This window comes from Physella acuta, unplaced genomic scaffold (assembly GCF_028476545.2).
Source record: "Physella acuta isolate Inbredline_101_S28 unplaced genomic scaffold, ASM2847654v3 ptg000038l, whole genome shotgun sequence".
NCBI classification, from domain to species: Eukaryota; Metazoa; Mollusca; class Gastropoda; family Physidae; genus Physella; species Physella acuta.
This window is the reverse complement of record NW_026731558.1, coordinates 369,371-388,645: the sequence shown is the minus strand read 5'-3', so window position 1 is coordinate 388,645 and position 19,275 is coordinate 369,371. Positions and strand designations below refer to the sequence as shown.

Sequence of the window (19,275 nt, the reverse complement as noted above, 5' to 3'; positions counted from 1 at the left end):
GTGAGAAGCACTGCCTAAGAAACGACATAAACTTGATAAAACGGTGCACTTGACGCTAAACAATAGGCTTAACACCCGCACAAGTGGTGTTTTTGTTATTTTTAGATTAGGCGTTGCACGGATTGTTGTTTGATGTGGCGATCTGCGCAGGCGCGGGGAACATGCACGCGCCTTGTGGCATTGTGGGTAAAGTTGGGCGTGAGCACTAGATCCCTCCTGAGCCAGCCGTTAGTGTTTTGGTCTTTGACATTTAGTTCATTTGGTATAATCTTCAGGTTAGTGTTTTCTTTTACTGGATACATAGATGGTATATGTATGTATGTACATATATATATATATATATATATATATATATATATATATATATATATATATATATATATATATATATATATATATATATATATATATATATATATATATATAAAAATATTTAAGAAAGAAATATAGACCTATCAGCTGGAGTTCATTGGATTTTGAAAAGTGTATGTACAAACTTCAATACATTTTATCTTAGAGTCAAATTTAAATGTCAGAAAAATTAAAGATTTTCGATATTGCTGACCGCTAATTATCAAAGAACATGTAAGATATATTTAAGTAGGACCCATTTAGATTTGTAACGAGAATTTGCACCAACTCCGGTTGCCACTTCCGGTTACCGGAAATCGCTGAAAAGTTGATACAGAACTACAAATTTAATATAATACTTATTTATAAAATCTCATCAACCTAGCTGTAACGGTATTCAAGCACACATAGACGGCCGTGTGTTGTCCGGCACACATAGACGGCCGAGCCTTGGACGGCCGTGTGTTGTCCGGCACACATAGACGGTCGAGTCTTGGACGGCCATGTGGCGCCTGTTGATCCCGCCATTACCCCAGATAGACGAGGCCGCCATATGAACCAATAAACACACAAGTCACGTGAGCATTTTAAGACCTGTGAGTCAAACACAAAGTTTACATTCGTTCATTGACGGGCGGCTGTTTCACGTCAAGCTACTTACCTGCTATAGCTAAACCTTGGTCCTTGTACAACCTGCTATAAGTTCTGTATACCAACCTGTTCCTTACAACCTGCTTAAAGTTCTGTGTACCAACCTTACAACCTGCTTAAAGTTCTGTGTACCAACCTTACAACCTGCTTAAAGTTCTGTGTACCAACCTTACAACCTGCTTAAAGTTCTGTGTACCAACCTGTTCCTTACAACCTGCTTAAAGTTATGTGTACCAACCTTACAACCAGCTTAAAGTTATGTGTACCAACCTTACAACCAGCTTAAAGTTATGTGTACCAACCTGTTCCTTACAACCTGCTTAAAGTTCTGTGTACCAACCTTACAACCTGCTTAAAGTTCTGTGTACCAACCTTACAACCTGCTTAAAGTTCTGTGTACCAACCTGTTCCTTACAACCTGCTTAAAGTTCTGTGTACCAACCTTACAACCTGCTTAAAGTTCTGGGTACCAACCTTACAACCTGCTTAAAGTTCTGTGTACCAACCTGTTCCTTACAACCTGCTTAAAGATCTGTGTACCAACCTTACAACCTGCTTAAAGTTCTGTGTACCAACCTGTTCCTTACAACCTGCTTAAAGTTCTGTGTACCAACCTTACAACCTGCTTAAAGTTCTGGGTACCAACCTTACAACCTGCTTAAAGTTCTGTGTACCAACCTGTTCCTTACAACCTGCTTAAAGTTCTGTGTACCAACCTTACAACCTGCTTAAAGTTCTGTGTACCAACCTGTTCCTTACAACCTGCTTAAAGTTCTGTGTACCAACCTTACAACCTGCTTAAAGTTCTGTGTACCAACCTGTTCCTTACAACCTGCTTAAAGTTATGTGTACCAACCTTACAACCAGCTTAAAGTTATGTGTACCAACCTTACAACCAGCTTAAAGTTATGTGTACCAACCTGTTCCTTACAACCTGCTTAAAGTTCTGTGTACCAACCTTACAACCTGCTTAAAGTTCTGTGTACCAACCTTACAACCTGCTTAAAGTTCTGTGTACCAACCTGTTCCTTACAACCTGCTTAAAGTTCTGTGTACCAACCTTACAACCTGCTTAAAGTTCTGGGTACCAACCTTACAACCTGCTTAAAGTTCTGTGTACCAACCTGTTCCTTACAACCTGCTTAAAGATCTGTGTACCAACCTTACAACCTGCTTAAAGTTCTGTGTACCAACCTGTTCCTTACAACCTGCTTAAAGTTCTGTGTACCAACCTTACAACCTGCTTAAAGTTCTGGGTACCAACCTTACAACCTGCTTAAAGTTCTGTGTACCAACCTTACAACCTGCTTAAAGTTCTGTGTACCAACCTGTTCCTTACAACCTGCTTAAAGTTCTGTGTACCAACCTTACAACCTGCTTAAAGTTCTGTGTACCAACCTGTTCCTTACAACCTGCTTAAAGTTCTGTGTACCAACCTTACAACCTGCTTAAAGTTCTGTGTACCAACCTTACAACCTGCTTAAAGTTCTGTGTACCAACCTGTTCCTTACAACCTGCTTAAAGTTCTGGGTACCAACCTTACAACCTGCTTAAAGTTCTGTGTACCAACCTTACAACCTGCTTAAAGATCCGTGTACCAACCTGTTTGACAAGACGAGTTCGATCATTATTGTTGGCATGGGTAAAAACGTTTTTTTTTTTCTCTAGTTTTTTTTCCCATCAAAGCGAGCGTAAAAAATAATTTAAAATATAAAAACTTTAGCCTGAAAAAATATAAGAAATTTAATATTTTAGAATCAAAGTTATAAAAGTTGAAAATCCAGAGGAAATGCTTTTTACTTTCTCGTATATACGAAGTATAGAGAATGTCTTGTAATCGTGCAAAAAAAAAATCGAGATTTTTACAAATCTCGACGTTTCACACCTCACTGATACGGAAAAACATAATTTTGCAATCTTGTCCGTATGTCTGTGTGTCTGTGTGTGTGTGTATCTGTCTGTCTGTCTGTCCGTGTGTAAACACGATAACTTGAGTACCGTTACAGCTAGGTTGATGAAATTTCATATATAAGTATTTAATCAAAATCGTAGATCCGTATCAACTTTTGAGCGATTTCCGATAACCGGAAGTGGTACTTTTCCTACTTTGAATTTTTCAAAAGCTTATAACTTGAGTACTATTTGAGATAGATAAATGACATTTCATACGTAAGTAAAAGATCTAATTCTCTACCTTCTATTACATTTTGAGTCATTTCCGTTGACTGGAAGTAGTACTTTACGCTACTTCCGATTTCTCAAAAAACTAATGTAAATTTTAAAAGTAATAATATTATTGCGCACTATTATGCGCTTTTTTATTTGGCGTTCACTTGGTGTGCAATTAATTTGTCTACGAGATTTTATTCTATTTTTACAAGCTTTTATTTAACTCACTTCCTCGTCAGTCTGTCGTCAGTCGTCAGTCTAGACGGAAACGCAGGAGTGAAAATTCGGACAGTTCTACTTGACCGATACGATTCACAGTTGGCACGTGGGTCAAGACATGAAGACAATGCAATCTGAAACTAAATTTGACTTAATTGGATGCCTAATTAATTTTTTATGAATTAATTAAAATTTGGACCGAATTAGTAGGCATGTCTAGCCAACCACACCACACGCGTCATCACCTTCAATAGCTGCGCCATCACGTAATGGCTGCGTTCAAAAACCATTGCGCGCCTACTGAACGTGATGTTCAGTAGGCGCGCAATGGTTTTTAGTCATGTAACTCTATTGTAAATAAAACATGTAAAGTACTGAAAAAAAATTCATAAAAAACGTTTTAATAACAAGCTTTTATGTAATGATGCACTAAAAAGTAGAAAATAAATTATAGACTACTATTTAAATAACTATAAAGAAAAGCGTGGGTGTCTTCCTTAACATTAGTAAAGGTATCCAATAGATACTAAAGTGACCCACGCTTTTCTTTATAGTTATTTAAATAGTAGTCTATAATTTATTTTCTACTTTTTAGTGCATCATTACATAAAAGCTTGTTATTAAAACGTTTTTACAAGCTTTTTACAAGCTTTTATTTAACTCACTTTCTCTGTCTGTCTTGACGGAAACGCAGGAGTGAAAATTCGGACAGTTCTACTTGACCGACACGATTCAAAGTTGGCACGTGGGTCAAGACATGAAGACAATGCAATCTGAAACTAAATTTGACTTAATTGGATGCCTAATTGATTTTTTATGAATTAATTAAAATTTGGACCGAATTAGTAGGCATGTCTAGCCAACCACACCACACGCGTCATCAATAGCTGCGCCATCACGACCACGTAATGGCTGCGTTCAAAAACCATTGCGCGCCTACTGAACGTGATATTCAGTAGGCGCGCAATGGTTTTTAGTCATGTAACTCTATTGTAGATAAAACATGTAAAGTACTGAAAAAAAATTCATAAAAAACGTTTTAATAACAAGCTTTTATGTAATGATGCACTAAAAAGTAGAAAATAAATTATAGACAACTATTTAAATAACTATAAAGAAAAGCGTGGGTGTCTTCCTTAACATTAGTAAAGGTATCCAATAGATACTAAAGTGACCCACGCTTTTCTTTATAGTTATTTAAATAGTTGTCTATAATTTATTTTCTACTTTTTAGTGCATCATTACATAAAAGCTTGTTATTAAAACGTTTTTTATGAATTTTTTTATTTAACTCACTTCCTCTGTCTGTCGTCAGTCTAGACGGAAACGCAGGAGTGAAAATTCGGACAGTTCTACTTGACAGATACGATTCACAGTTGGCACGTGGGTCAAGACATGAAGACAATGCAATCTGAAACTAAATTTGACTTAATCGGATGCCTAATTAATTTTTTATTAATTAATTAAAATTTGGACCGAATTAGTAGGCATGTCTAGCCAACCACACCACACGCGTCATCAATAGCTGCGCCATCACGACCACGTAATGGCTGCGTTCAAAAACCATTGCGCGCCTACTGAACGTGATATTCAGTAGGCGCGCAATGGTTTTTAGTCATGTAACTCTATTGTAGATAAAACATGCAAAGTACTGAAAAAAAAAATTCATAAAAAACGTTTTAATAACAAGCTTTTATGTAATGATGCACTAAAAAGTAGAAAATAAATTATAGACTACTATTTAAATAACTATAAAGAAAAGCGTGGGTGTCTTCCTTAACATTAGTAAAGGTATCCAATAGATACTAAAGTGACCCACGCTTTTCTTTATAGTTATTTAAATAGTAGTCTATAATTTATTTTCTACTTTTTAGTGCATCATTACATAAAAGCTTGTTATTAAAACGTTTTTTATGAATTTTTTTTTTATGAATTTTTTTACAAGCTTTTATTTAACTCACTTCCTCGTCAGTCTGTCTAGACGGAAACGCAGGAGTGAAAATTCGGACAGTTCTACTTGACCGATACGATTCACAGTTGGCACGTGGGTCAAGACATGAAGACAATGCAATCTGAAACTAAATTTGACTTAATTGGATGCCTAATTAATTTTTTATGAATTATTTAAAATTTGGACCGAATTAGTAGGCATGTCTAGCCAACCACACCACACGCGTCATCACCTTCAATAGCTGCGCCATCACGTAATGGCTGCGTTCAAAAACCATTGCGCGCCTACTGAACGTGATGTTCAGTAGGCGCGCAATGGTTTTTAGTCATGTAACTCTATTGTAAATAAAACATGTAAAGTACTGAAAAAAAATTCATAAAAAACGTTTTAATAACAAGCTTTTATGTAATGATGCACTAAAAAGTAGAAAATAAATTATAGACTACTATTTAAATAACTATAAAGAAAAGCGTGGGTGTCTTCCTTAACATTAGTAAAGGTATCCAATAGATACTAAAGTGACCCACGCTTTTCTTTATAGTTATTTAAATAGTAGTCTATAATTTATTTTCTACTTTTTAGTGCATCATTACATAAAAGCTTGTTATTAAAACGTTTTTTATGATTTTTTTTAAAACTTTAAGTATTTAAAATGGATTAAAAATCATGTCTATAGCCCGAGTTCCCATCCCCTGTTGTTTTATATAAGAATATTCGAGAAAGTTTAGGGGAGATCCCTCCCGGTTTATTTTCTTTAGTTTAAGGTTACATTTCTATAATTTTCATCAAGCTTAAATTATAACCTGAAGTTTCATTTTCGTAAGACAGACATTGATTGGTAGTACTGAACATCGTGATCGATATTCTGATTACCCCACTTCATAGTAATGTGTACTGGAAACTTTACCGATACAATGATTAAATAAGATTTTTTTTCAAAACCACATGACCTTTTTCAGCCATGTTTGTTGTTTACAGTTTCAGTTATAAGATGAAAACAATCAAATTGTTTTGGGCTTTTTAAAATTTTAGTTTAGTTAACAAAATACCTTTAAAAACCTAATACATCCAATCTTCAGTAAGGTCCAAAAAAACCTCACAATAAACTTTTTATAACCACATTAATTTCTCTAACACCGCACAAGATTTTAAAAAAATAGTTTATACACTATTCATTATTTTTCTGAGACTATTCACGGCTGCGTCCATTCTATGAAGTAAAGTTGTGTTTGAAATGGAAGTCATTTCTCTAGTAGCGTGACAAGGCGCGGGGCGCCAAAACCGGACGAGACAAGACATTGACGCCACTGAGTTAATCAAACCACAAGCTTATTTCAGGCACCCCTCCCCTCCCCTTCCCACGAAAGAAAAAAAATTTTAAATTAAATTTACATAGAAAGTATACAGTAAAATAAACATTGTTAAAAAGTTTGAAGCGCCCCTAGGATTTTAAAGTTACCTCAACTACCCGGAGAAAAATGTAGGTAAAAAAACTCTCGATATCACACACACAAAACTGACTGAAGAAAAATGTTTTATTTGTTTGGTTCTCCCTCCTCAATTTATCGTTTAATTAGCCCTATAGCAATTAGTTCGGTCTTAGTAAAGCCGCCATTGTGTGATACTCTGGCAGAAGACCGTCATGTGGTAACAGGTAGCAGACTTCAGACGCATGACACTGCGCATGTCAAACAACATCCGGTCATGACAGTGGGCTTGTGTCACAAATTCAAGTCAGCCACAAAACGAACGTTTCAGATTCTCCCCTCCCTCCCTCCCTCCTTCCCTTCATACACACACACACACGCACACACTCACACACACACACACGCTCGCACAACGGTCTAATCAACACTTGTATGACAATCACACATTATCAGATTATATAATGTACCAACGTCTCTCATTTTCCGCTTTAACACTTATTCTATTGTAAGTACGTCCCGACCCCTCCCTTTTAACTTTGATCTCATAACCTAGTGTTAACCCCCCCCCTTCCCCCCCCCCCCTTTTTTTTTTACAATCCGCTTAAAAAATCTACATCCATTTTTATTTCAACGGAAATATAGGGCGTATGTAACTTAGAAGGTAGGAAATTTTGTTGCTCGCTTAAAAAGACTGGTATTTTTATTCAGATCTATTATCTGTAGTTTTCATCCCATATTCATCCCCATCGTCATCCCCCATCTCCTCGTTTCTCCATGTCTCCCCGCTCCTGCCCCCCCCCCCCCTATAACTACGCCGCCCTTCGTAATTTCCTGCTTGGAATCGTGGATAATCTCTGTACCCTAGTTTTAGTGGCTCAAAATTTATTTAGCCGTCTGTTAAAAATACCCCGCCCAACTTCACATCTGGTGGGTGGTGCAGACGTCAAGTTAATAATATTCAAATGTTTATAAATTTCCAGATTTGTCTGTGTATAGTTGAAAACAAATCTGAATCGATACGGGTAAATGTATAATTACATTCTTTCTTTTATAAGACCATGCTAAAGTGTGCCGACTTGAACAGTTTTACTATTTAAAAAATTGAAACATTGACTGGGCACCTAATTGTATTCATATCTGTAGCGTATGCTAACAAAAAAATGGATTTCAAACACACATACCACACATATGTACATATTTTATATATATATATATATATATATATATATATATATATATATATATATATATATATATATATATATGTATATATATATATATATATATATATATATATATATATATAGGTTTTGTGTAGATATATCGGTCAAAGATAGGGATGACGCTATCAATTGCTGGCGATTATGTAACCACATGGTGTGGTTTATCGGAATGCCATGTGAACTAGACAAGATATGCCACACAACCAAAACGTTTGTTCAACAAATAATACATGAGCAGAACAGGAGAGTTGAGGTGGACGAGATACCATCCATCTGATGGCTTTTCTGTCGTCATCGATCGAAACGGCCGAGCAAAAATTCGACCACTTCTAACGGACCGATTCGTTTCAAACTTGACACGTGGATCAATGATGATGTAATCTGACATCAAAGTTGACATTATTGGATGCTTAATTAATTTTAAAGAATAAAACTTTTCTATATGTAACTAGTGTAGTTAGTAAAGACGATAAGAACGCAATACAGTCTGTCAACTAAAGACACGATCAAGGACAAACTGGGCTGATGCAACTGATACAGAGGGTGTGGACTGATAACGATCACAAAGCCACTGCGTATTTTGGGAAGCGATACGACAGAACTGCGTAGTTCATAGTCTGATGCAACGAATAGAAAGTATTACGAATACGTGGGATATAATGGGAAGGCGACTGGTAGAGAACGGCAGAACAGAGTTGAAGACTGAACTGTGAGGACGTGTTGTGATTTGTGAGAATAGGAACGATGGACACGTGCATTCTGATATGTGAGGACTAGTGAGGACGGTGGGGGTCAGTTGGTTCATTGTATTCTTGTGGAACATTGATGCATTGTTATGTGGAGCATTTCTATTGATTCATGTAATAAAGAGATCAATGTAAACCTGCACTTCCGAGTATCTGTATTGTGGTCGATGTTGTGTGCTGGTCAAAGCACGAGTAAATACATCCGGTAACATTTGGCACTACAAGTAAATAGACTCGGTAACATTTGGCGTTGTCGATACACTCGGTAACATATAGAAAGTATATGTGCAAAGCTGGCGCATTTTCTGTGAGCATTAGTCTGCTCCGGGGTTTTTGGCCATTGCGCTGTTTTGTTCCAAACGTGTGTACTGCGCTAATAAAACCGAACCGTTGACGGCTTACTTTAGTAATGAACCAGCAGCTAAATGTTGTACACGCCCAATCACTCGGGCCGAACTTCGTTTTTAGCCGGACTACTCACCGAGAGGTGAAACATCAAGAGTCGGCTCACATGTGGCATGTCTACACCTGGACATCCCCCCCCCCCGCTACACACACACACAACCTCCCCACCCCCAGGCAGTTCTCCTCGCCTAAATAGTTCTCTCCACGATAAACTACCGAGGGGTGGGGTTAAGAAAACGGGACGCAACATTCATTTTGTATTTATAGAAACATAAATAATTTATTTTAAAATCAGCTGATTATTGTTCGAATCATTATTTTCAGGGTAGAGGGTAGGTGAACTTTGTGAAGGGTTGCATGGGGTTGGTTGATGTTTTGAATTTAATTATTGTTGCATTTATAGTTCAGTATATAAGGTTTTTAAATTAGGCTGATGTCTAAATTATGTCTTAATTAAATGAGCTTGACTTAAGACCACCCTACAGTTAAGTCTGAACACAACCATAACTCTATCAACACCACATGTTCTGAACAAGTGATTTAAAATATATGTGCTGTGTTTAATACACGTTGTTTTTAAATCTAGGAGTTTATTTAAATTGTTACTAAATTACTTAAATAATAATGAGTGCGTGGGTACACGGGTGTGCCTGTGTGTGAGAATGTGTGTGTGTGTGTGTGTGTGTGTGTGTGTGTTTGTGTATGTGTGTATGAACTGTGTCAAGTAGGCTTACGTAAAACAATGACGAGGGTTTTGTGATGACACGCCTTGTGTAGTTTAATTAATTAAGGGCTTTTACTTGATTAAAGTTTCAATCAAGAGCTATACTTGATTTAAGTTGTAATCAACAGCTATTAAAGTTTTAATCAAGGGCTATACTTGATTTTAATTTTTAATTAAAAGCTATACTTGATAACAGTTTTAATCAAGAGCTATAATTCCCAACACGAATTGCTTGATTTCTCTAGTCCTTTGTCACCACTTAACGCTGTGACTCCACCCATCCAATAAAAATGTTTCAGTGGTGAGAACTGACTTACCTGCACCTAACAGGTAGATCTACCTGGAGCCTGGATTTTACCCAAAGGATATGTTGAGTGGGGCCTACGGGGGAGACAATCACATAGTTGCCTGTATGGCCGAATGGGATGCTAACAAACAAGTGTTTGTGTGGGCAAAGCGAGGTCAATACACAGCTGGATGTGTGACATTAACATCATATACATATGCATACACACACACACACACACACACACACACACACACACACACATATATATATATATATATATATATATATATATATATATATATATATATATATATATATATATATATATATATATATATGTGTGTATATATATACAATAATGTAATAATTAATAACGAGTGAGTACACAGATGCGTTTGACTACCTAATTAAATAGAGTTTTTTCTGCTGTGCTGTCTGTTGCAGAGGCGTAGCGACCTTTCCCGGCGCCCGGGGACAAACTTTTCGATTTGCTTTGCACCCCCCCCCCCTTCAAACTTTCGATTTGCACCCCCCCCCCCCCCTCTCAAACTTTCAATTTGCACCCCCCTCAACCTTTCAATTTATTTTTCCAACCCATTTTGGCGCCCCCTAAGGTCGGCGCCAGGGGACATATGTACCCCCCCTCGCTACGCTACTGGTCTGTTGGCCCAGTTCTCCGCTAATAAAAGAACACATCTAAAACTACCAGCAAAGTGTGGAGAGGTTAAAACGAGAGCTCCGGTTTATCAAGCAGTTCAAGCAGTATGGAAACGAAAAGCCTCCAATTTAATTGACATTTTCCCAGCAAAATAATTTTATCTCATCGACAATATGATGTTATCAAACTTTGTTATTTTATCTTAACTTTAAAGAAGCGTAGAATTTGATAGCATCAGTTTTGTGCGTGGGTAGATTTATCTTTCATGAAAACGTTTTGACTTTTATCTTTAAAATAAACAAGTAATTTAAATTACCTCTGTTATTCCAAAAGGAAATTCAATATAGCGCCAATACATATTTTTTTAAAAATCTAAATAATAAAACGGTAAAGGGGGAAGACGTAACATAACCCAAAAGTTTAAATAAACAGTTGTTGTTTTTTTAAATTTCCTCGCTGTTCTTAAGTGGGTTTGAACCGGTTACATAAACAATGTAAAAAGAAAAAAAAAGCCGCTTCGCGGAGTTCAGGACCGGTAACTCTATATTTAAAAAAAAATTCCTTTTTCGCTATTAATTGTAATATGGGATAGGCATTCTCCAACACAATTCTTCATTGTTTTGCGCCCTGTGGGTTACTGTCCGTAGCTAATGAGCCTCATCTGCGTGAAAGATACCTTTAACATTTAATATTTTTGTATGTTTTCAAAGGTTGACTTCTGGGAAGCTCAAGATTCAGGTTAAATGACCAACAGAGAAATTAAGTCTATACAACAGCTCAACTGGAGAGTGAGAACGTCACGTGGTACTTGATTACGTCACGGACTGTTCTGTGTCTACATCTCAAATACAGTTTCTACGTCACAGAGAGCGTCCGAGTGTCCGGCGTGTCAATGTTACCGATGACGCTGTGTCAACGTTATGTGTAATCTGGTGCTAAACATTGTCAGGTCAGTGTCTTTGTGTTCCCACTGGACAAAACATAGTCAGGTCAGTGTCTTTGTGTTCCCACTGGACAAAACATTGTCAGGTCAGTGTCTTTGTGTTCCCACTGGACAAAACATTGTCAGGTCAGTGTCTTTGTGTTCCCACTGGACAAAACATTGTCAGGTCAGTGTCTTTGTGTTCCCACTGGACAAAACATTGTCAGGTCAGTGTCTTTGTGTTCCCACTGGACAAAACATAGTCAGGCCAGTGTCAATGTGGTCCCGTTGGTTTTGATGTCGGCCTATAGTTGTGTCGTCCTACGGCGGGTCGGCCTATGGTAGGTCGGCCTACGGTATGTCGGCCGTAGGCCTACGGTATGTCGGTCTATAGTTGTGTTGTTCTACGGTATGTCGGCCTACGGTATGTCGGCCTACGGTAGGTCGGCCTATAGTTGTGTCGGCCTACGGCGGGTCGGCCTACTGTAGGTCGGCCTACGGTAGGTCGGCCTACGGTATGTTGGCCTACGGCGGGTCGGCCTACGGTAGGTCGGTCTACGGTATGTCGGCCTACGGTATGTCGGCCTATAGTTGTGTTGTTCTACGGTATGTCGGCCTACGGTATGTCGGCCTACGGTATGTTGGCCTACGGCGGGTCGGCCTACTGTAGGTCGGCCTACGGTAGGTCGGCCTACGGTATGTTGGCCTACGGCGGGTCGGCCTACGGTAGGTCGGTCTACGGTATGTCGGCCTACGGTATGTCGGCCTATAGTTGTGTTGTTCTACGGTATGTCGGCCTACGGTATGTCGGCCTACGGTATGTTGGCCTACGGCGGGTCGGCCTACTGTAGGTCGGCCTACGGTAGGTCGGCCTACTGTATGTTGGCCTACGGCGGGTCGGCCTACGGTATGTCGGCCTACGGGAGGTCGGCCTACTGTATGTCGGCCTACGGTAGGTCGGCCTACGGTAGGTCGGCCTACGGTATGTTGGCCTACGGCGGGTCGGCCTACGGTATGTCGGCCTACGGGAGGTCGGCCTACTGTATGTCGGCCTCCGGTAGGTCGGCCTACGGTAGGTCGGCCTACGGTATGTCGGCCTACGGTAGGTCGGGCATATAGTTGTGTCGGCCTACGGCGGGTCGGCCTGCGGTATGTCGGCCTACGGTAGGTCGGCCTATAGTTGTGTCGGCCTACGGCGGGTCGGCCTGCGGTATGTCGGCCTACGGTATGTCGGCCTACGGTAGGTCGGCCTATAGTTGTGTCGTCCTACGATGGGTTGGCCTATAGCAGGGGTCGGCAACCTTTTGAAGCGGAAGCCAAAAGTTACAATTTCAAAATTTCCCTGGTTTTAAAGAGCCACTAACATTTTTTTATTTCAAATATTTTATTTTTTTATTAAGATTACTATTATTTGTGTAAAGAGCTGGAGAGCCGCATCTTGATATCAAAAGAGCCGCATGCGGCTCGCGAGCCGCAGGTTGCCGACCCCTGGCTAAGGCCTATCGGCCTACAGTTCTAACAATTCCCGTAGATTTGAGCTACCAGCATGTGTGCGTCACTTTTCTCCGCCTATCGGCCTACAGTTCTAACAATTCCCGTAGATTCGAGCTACCAGCATGTGTGCGTCACTTTTCTTCACCTCGCTCCCTTTAAGTAAATCATACGTTCGTTTCCTGCTGGGGGAGGGGGCGTAAGATGGATAAACTGGCATTTTTTGTGATAGCTGAAGGTTGAAGGTTATATTTTCAATTCATGTAGGCCTATGTGGTTATAGATTTCTTACCTTTACTTTCATATGCTGTTAGACAATTTAAAAATAATATAGCATTAAAATGCAGTTCTACTGAGTAAAAAAATACATTTGGCATGTTGAGATAAAGTTGCCAGATAACTTTTAGATTGGAAACATCACAAGCCAGCTGCACTAAGGCCTGTCAGACAGCGTGGTGTTCTCGTATCTTCTCAAACAATAGCGTAGAACAACGAGTTTTCTGTGTCTTGTTGCTGGTTGTTCAATGAAACCATTGGATAGAGGACAACCCCAGACCCAAACAACTGCTGCTTTATAGTTCGTTCTTGGCTAGACAAAGGCCATGGAAGCAAATCCAAAAAGAAAAGCAGGCTAAAATAGGAGTCAACGGTCTATATGACGCTTAACTTGTTGACACGTAATATTTAATTGTTGGTGGATATTCCGTCTAACATTATAAATTAAAAAGAAATAAGAAGAAACCATTAAATGACTTTGTTTCTTTTTTTTTTTTTAACTTGGTGGTGGGGTGGTAGAACACTCAATTACTAACGCGAAATTCGAGAATTCGGTTTAATGGCTCAAGTCCGTATTATATCATGGAATCAAGTTGAAATTCTTTGACTTTTGTCTAAATTTAAAATGGTTTCATTTGTCCACAGTCTGAGATTTTTATCATGGAAGAAACAACTGGCACTTCTGCTCGCCGCTGTGGTCTACGTCTGCCTGACGACACTCCAGATACACGTGACCTTTCACACACGTGCAGGTAACCTGCAGGGTAAACGTCTCGTGCCTGGTTTTTATTCGCTCGTCTGATTGGATAATCTCGTGTGAACACTTTCTTTGACACGCTCAATTAATGCAATACACTCACTTGCTCGTACACATTAGTTTACCATAGGTTTTATATATATATATATATATATATATATATATATATATATATATATATATATATATATATATATATATATATATATATATATATATATATAGGATATATATAGAGTTGTATAACATGAAGTAAAGTTGCTGTTTGTAACTGTGATTTGATGTACTTGCCCACACGCCACAAACTGTTACCTCCCTTTGTCTACAGCTTTGACTGTGTCGAGTAAACACTACCACGTCAAAGTGTCAGGGACGACAACAACAACAGGTAGACCAGTATAGACAGCTGGTTACACAACTGTACATGTGTAGTAGACATTTTGTGGGTATTTTATGTGGTGACATTATTTATAACTGTTTCATTATACCTGATTGGTGACGTTATTGCCTACCTCTGTTTTGTTATACCTGTGATTGATGCCGTTATTGCCTACCACTGTTTCGTTATACCTGTGATTAATGCCATATCAACGCGCCGTTACCATTTCCCTATCTCCCCGTTAATGCTCTCCACAGGTTTGTATTGGTCCAACGGAAAGGAAACATCTCCCAGAAAACAACAACAGTCCGCCATAAAGGTCATCGTGCTGAGCTACATGCGCAGTGGCTCCACCTTGTGTGGGGACGTGCTGCAGGTAACTATCGTCTGCTGGCATGTTTGCATTGAATTGCGTGTGGCTGTGCACCGAATGACCCCTGCACACCTGGTACTTGCAGGTCCACCCTGACGTGTTCTACGTGTACGAGCCCCTGCTCTACCTCTGGGACCATTACGTTCCACTCAAACGGTCCAGGGATGTCGACATCAGGTAACGTTGTTACGTCTCAATATTGCCGACCGGAGAGATACGCAACGGAAAACTGCGCGACGGAAAACTGCACACAAAAAGTGCACAAGGGCATTTCTGCTTTTTTAAATAAAACATTTATAGACATTAATAAAGAATGACCACATGTACATAATATAACACTTTTCCACGAAATATAACAAAATTAACGTGTATTCGTAGAATTAGTTTCTATTTGCGCATTTTTCTGTTTGCGCAATTTTTCGTTTGCTCATTTTTTTGGGAATCGTAAATATTAGGTAACACATTTACGTGTCAATTGTTAGGTGCAAGTAAGTATTTAGATGACACATTATGTATTCCTGCCTATTATCCCTTCTGTTATAGGCCCTTCTGTTATAGACCCTTCTGTTATAGACCCTTCTGTTATAGGCCCGTCATCCTGTCTGGCATGGCCCGTCTCTCTGTTTCATTTGAATTTTGAATCCACTATTGTACGTCAAACACTGAAGTATAAATATACAATATATTTTTTTTTTATTTTGTTCTTAAAAACGTGCAAATGTGAGCGCCTTATCGCTATAAATCACAAATGCCACGTCAGCTGACGTCTGCTGTATCTACCTTGTTATAAATTTTTTTTAAATCTCGGCAAGCTTAAAACAGTGGTTAAAAAACAACAACGAATAGAACCACATTTTAACCAGAAATAATCTCTTTGAGTGTTTTCCCAAAACTGATTGACCCCTCCCCAGGAACCGAACGAAGAAACACTGGCGCAGCACGAAACGTTACATTCCCAAACCTGTGGACTTCATCCGCTACATGTTCACCTGCAACCTGACCAGGTACAACATGGACTTCTTGACCAACGTGGCACACAGTGAGGACTTCAGGACTGTCGGCTGCATCAGGACCAAGCGCAATACGAATATCGTCAACGTGACGGACAACTGCGTCAGCGTCATACGCCAGCGGTAAGTTATCGCCTGGTACGGCGTGACGTCACTGCACGTTTGGTAGTAGGGTGGAGATCATGGATAAGGGGAAACTACTCGAAATCATAATACATTTTACTTTAAAAATCAGCTTTATATATTAAAGTAAAAATACGAAAAGATCTTCATACTGCTTTCCTCGACAATAGAAATAACTCGATACATTATTACTCAGGTATAGATTCTATATTTAGAAAACCAAGAGCTGTATGGATAATCTAAATATTTTAAAAAATTAATCTTGAAAATGTCTGGTGGGCTACGAAAATCTTACACACTGCAGTTATTTTATTTTCATTATACAAAAGCGATGGTTACAAATATTTTAACCGAAAGCACAACACAGTCGCGTGTTTAACGGAGGTTTAACGATAAGCATGTTAAACCATGAAGTGACGTTGGTTTAACATACATGGGCTAAACCAGGAAGTGAAGTTATCTGACCAGAAAAAACAAAACAAACATCCAGCGATGTCAGCCAGCTATGCCACGTAAACAAGGGCGTTGCCACAAACCTACTCACTGGCATGTCGATTCAGAGAACTGAGCGGCGGAGCGGCGTAGGGGAATTACAAATGGGGGGGGGGGGGCAGAGTTTCTTCCAGGCATCTCTAAAAAAGTCTACCGCCCCCCTCCCCCCCCCCCCCCCCGAACGAAATGAAATTTATATAGAAAATCTATACTTTTAACAGTGTCTGCCCCCCCCCCCCCTCCCCCGAAGAAAGTCTACCGCCCCGAAAATTTCAAGTGCCTCCCCCCCCCCCCCCCCCCCCGGAGAAAAAAGTCTGGAAGAAACACTGTGGGGGGGGGGGGGGGATGAGCTCCTATAAAGCTTTCTGATGCATACTTTTTACTAGATCAAATTGTAGCTGAGAGGAGCGGGGTCTGGGGGGGGGGGGGTTGTGGTTTTATGCCTGCAGGTGCCAACTTTATCAATCTGGTTAATTGCCCCGTCCAGGTGCCTTAATTCCAGAGCCATCGTACAGAAGGTCGTCAGGCTAACCATGGCCGAGGCAGACGTGTATCTGGAGCAGGATCCAGCGGTGAGGATCATCCATCTTATCCGCGATCCACGCGGAATTCTGCTGTCGCGCATGCACTACAACAGTAAGATGTCTGGGGAGATGCACAACAACTACACGTTCTTCTGTCAGCGGATAAGGGAGGACATCAGGATCTCAAGGGAGATAACACACAAACACTGGGGTAGGCTAAACGAAGTTCCATGACCCAAAATTACTTCCCTTTATCACTTTTTTTTAAAAACAATTTTTTGACATACAAATCTGCATAATTAAATTAATTTTTTTTTATACAAAGAGGATCTAATAAATTTTACCAATACATTTATTTAAAAAAAAATTCTATTATATATTGTTCTTGTAGGTAAAATCCTGACGGTGCGCTACGAAGACCTGGCCCAAACACCTCTGGACCTGACCACGACCATGTACAACTTCGTTGGTCTGGAGATGTCCCCGTCCATCGCCGACTATGTGAAGACCATCATGAGCCACGATCTTTTAAACAAAACCGGTAAAACAGCAAGTAAGATGTATAACTACACAAATTAAACACACCGCCTGTAAGAATTAGCATTCTTTCGTTCTATTTCAATGCGTACTAAACGTAGCTTTTTAAAAACAATCTTTCATAGTAAATAAATATTCCAATGGGGTGGTTCATAGGTGTCACAATTCTGGGGGGGGGGGGGGGGTTGCGCTGTAGTGACGATGGGGGGGGGGGGGTGTCATAAAACCTGACCACAAACTTTTTATTTTAAGAAGTAATTTCAAAATAAAAGCTTATGTTAGAAACTGAATTTTAGCTGTTATTTCTTGTATTTAAACTAATTATTTTTTAAAGGCACAACAGTACAATAATAATTGATCAGTTTGAAGGGAGGTGGGGTAGGCAGAAGTGTGACGTCATTTTTTTTTTTGACGATGTGGAGTGGGGGGATGCAAAATGTTGTTTAAGGATGATCACTACATAGGCCTACATCTATAAAATTCGTATTTTCAAAAGTAAATGACAATTGTTAAAAGTTAATTAAAATACGGAGCCTATACTAATTACTGTCAATACAACGTGAACCAATTTCCAGCCCGGAAGACGTCGAGGAAAAATCCAATGCAAACAGCCTACAGATGGAGACAGGAGCTGCCCTTCTCTGTGGTCAAGCAGATAGACCACGAGTGTGAGGACGTGCTCAGGAGCATGGGCTATGTGAGCTTTCGGACAGAACAACAGCTGAGAGATTTAAACATTCCAGCCAAAGTGCAGGACTATGCATACGGTTTGTTGACTGCATGATGTAACCTCTCAACATTACTGACATGGCCTGATACTTTTCACGAGGCCGACAACCCTTGAAAACTTTAACCAGGGCAACAACCTTTGGCACTTTTCACAATGTGGTGTTGAGATGGCTTCATTCAGACGTCAACAAAATCATATCTCAAGACTCAGTCTACGAAAAGAAATTAAATAAATCAAGAGAAATGACAACCCACTTAGCTTGCTGATAACTTATATATAGTAACTCTTTCTATCTGGCATGCTAGTATTGGACTTTTCTGAGTCAAATTGCTTTTAATATAAATGTTTGGTACAGTAAACATCCCATAGATTAGGCTGTGGAGTATTGAGAATCTGTCAATAGAATGTTGGTATTAACCCTTAAATCTATACTTGTATTCCTACAGTAGATATTGGAAGAGTTTTATCTTTCAGAACATCAGATCCTTTTGTTTAGATTTTGTAAAGGCACTGTGTTAGTGACCTATCTTGTTGACCATAGGCATCATGTACATACTGTATTGAGAATGATTTTCCATGTATAATGTTGACATTTAATTGATTATTTATTTTAAATACATAAAATAAAACTTAATTTATACTTGATGTGTTGCATGCTTTAAATTAAAATTGTGTTCTCAGTTTTTAAAAATATTTACTGTATTATGAATTCCATTTTCTTTTTTGATTTCTAAATTAGAAATCAAATGTGTTTGTAATCCAGATAAATCTTTATATTTATTTAACAAAATAAAAAATAGAAATGTGCTGGAGTTATGTCTAATGTTTATACTGCCTACACGGCCAGT

The 19,275-nt window shown here is 39.2% G+C and overlaps 1 protein-coding gene across 3 annotated transcripts; it reads left to right on the top strand.

Annotated features, from left to right (window-relative positions):
• The first annotated feature begins 220 nt into the window (after positions 1-220).
• On the top strand, positions 221-19,184 carry LOC131943232 (carbohydrate sulfotransferase 4). Of its 3 annotated transcripts, none has more exons than XM_059303258.1 (10): positions 221-275; positions 11,524-11,762; positions 14,148-14,254; positions 14,588-14,647; positions 14,896-15,014; positions 15,097-15,188; positions 15,923-16,144; positions 17,124-17,371; positions 17,552-17,713; positions 18,273-19,184. In XM_059303258.1, the coding sequence occupies exons 2-10, from the start codon at positions 11,734-11,736 to the stop codon at positions 18,479-18,481; spliced, it is 1,248 nt and encodes a 415-aa protein (XP_059159241.1). In that variant the 5' UTR covers positions 221-275; positions 11,524-11,733; the 3' UTR covers positions 18,482-19,184. The 3 variants fall into 3 exon arrangements, with proteins under 3 accessions (XP_059159241.1, XP_059159247.1, XP_059159234.1); XM_059303264.1 differs by having other exon boundaries at positions 14,148-14,266; positions 17,552-17,701; XM_059303251.1 differs by having other exon boundaries at positions 14,148-14,266.
• Positions 19,185-19,275: the final 91 nt, after the last annotated feature.

Bases quoted from the DNA above. Each gene is read 5' to 3' on its own strand.
- LOC131943232 (XM_059303251.1), top strand. From the start codon at position 11,734: ATGTGTAATCTGGTGCTAAACATTGTCAG. The intron at 11,763-14,147 runs GTCAGTGTCTTT...ATTTGTCCACAG, and splicing joins CTGGTGCTAAACATTGTCAG to TCTGAGATTTTTATCATGGA. The intron at 17,714-18,272 runs GTAAGATGTATA...ACCAATTTCCAG, and splicing joins CAAAACCGGTAAAACAGCAA to CCCGGAAGACGTCGAGGAAA.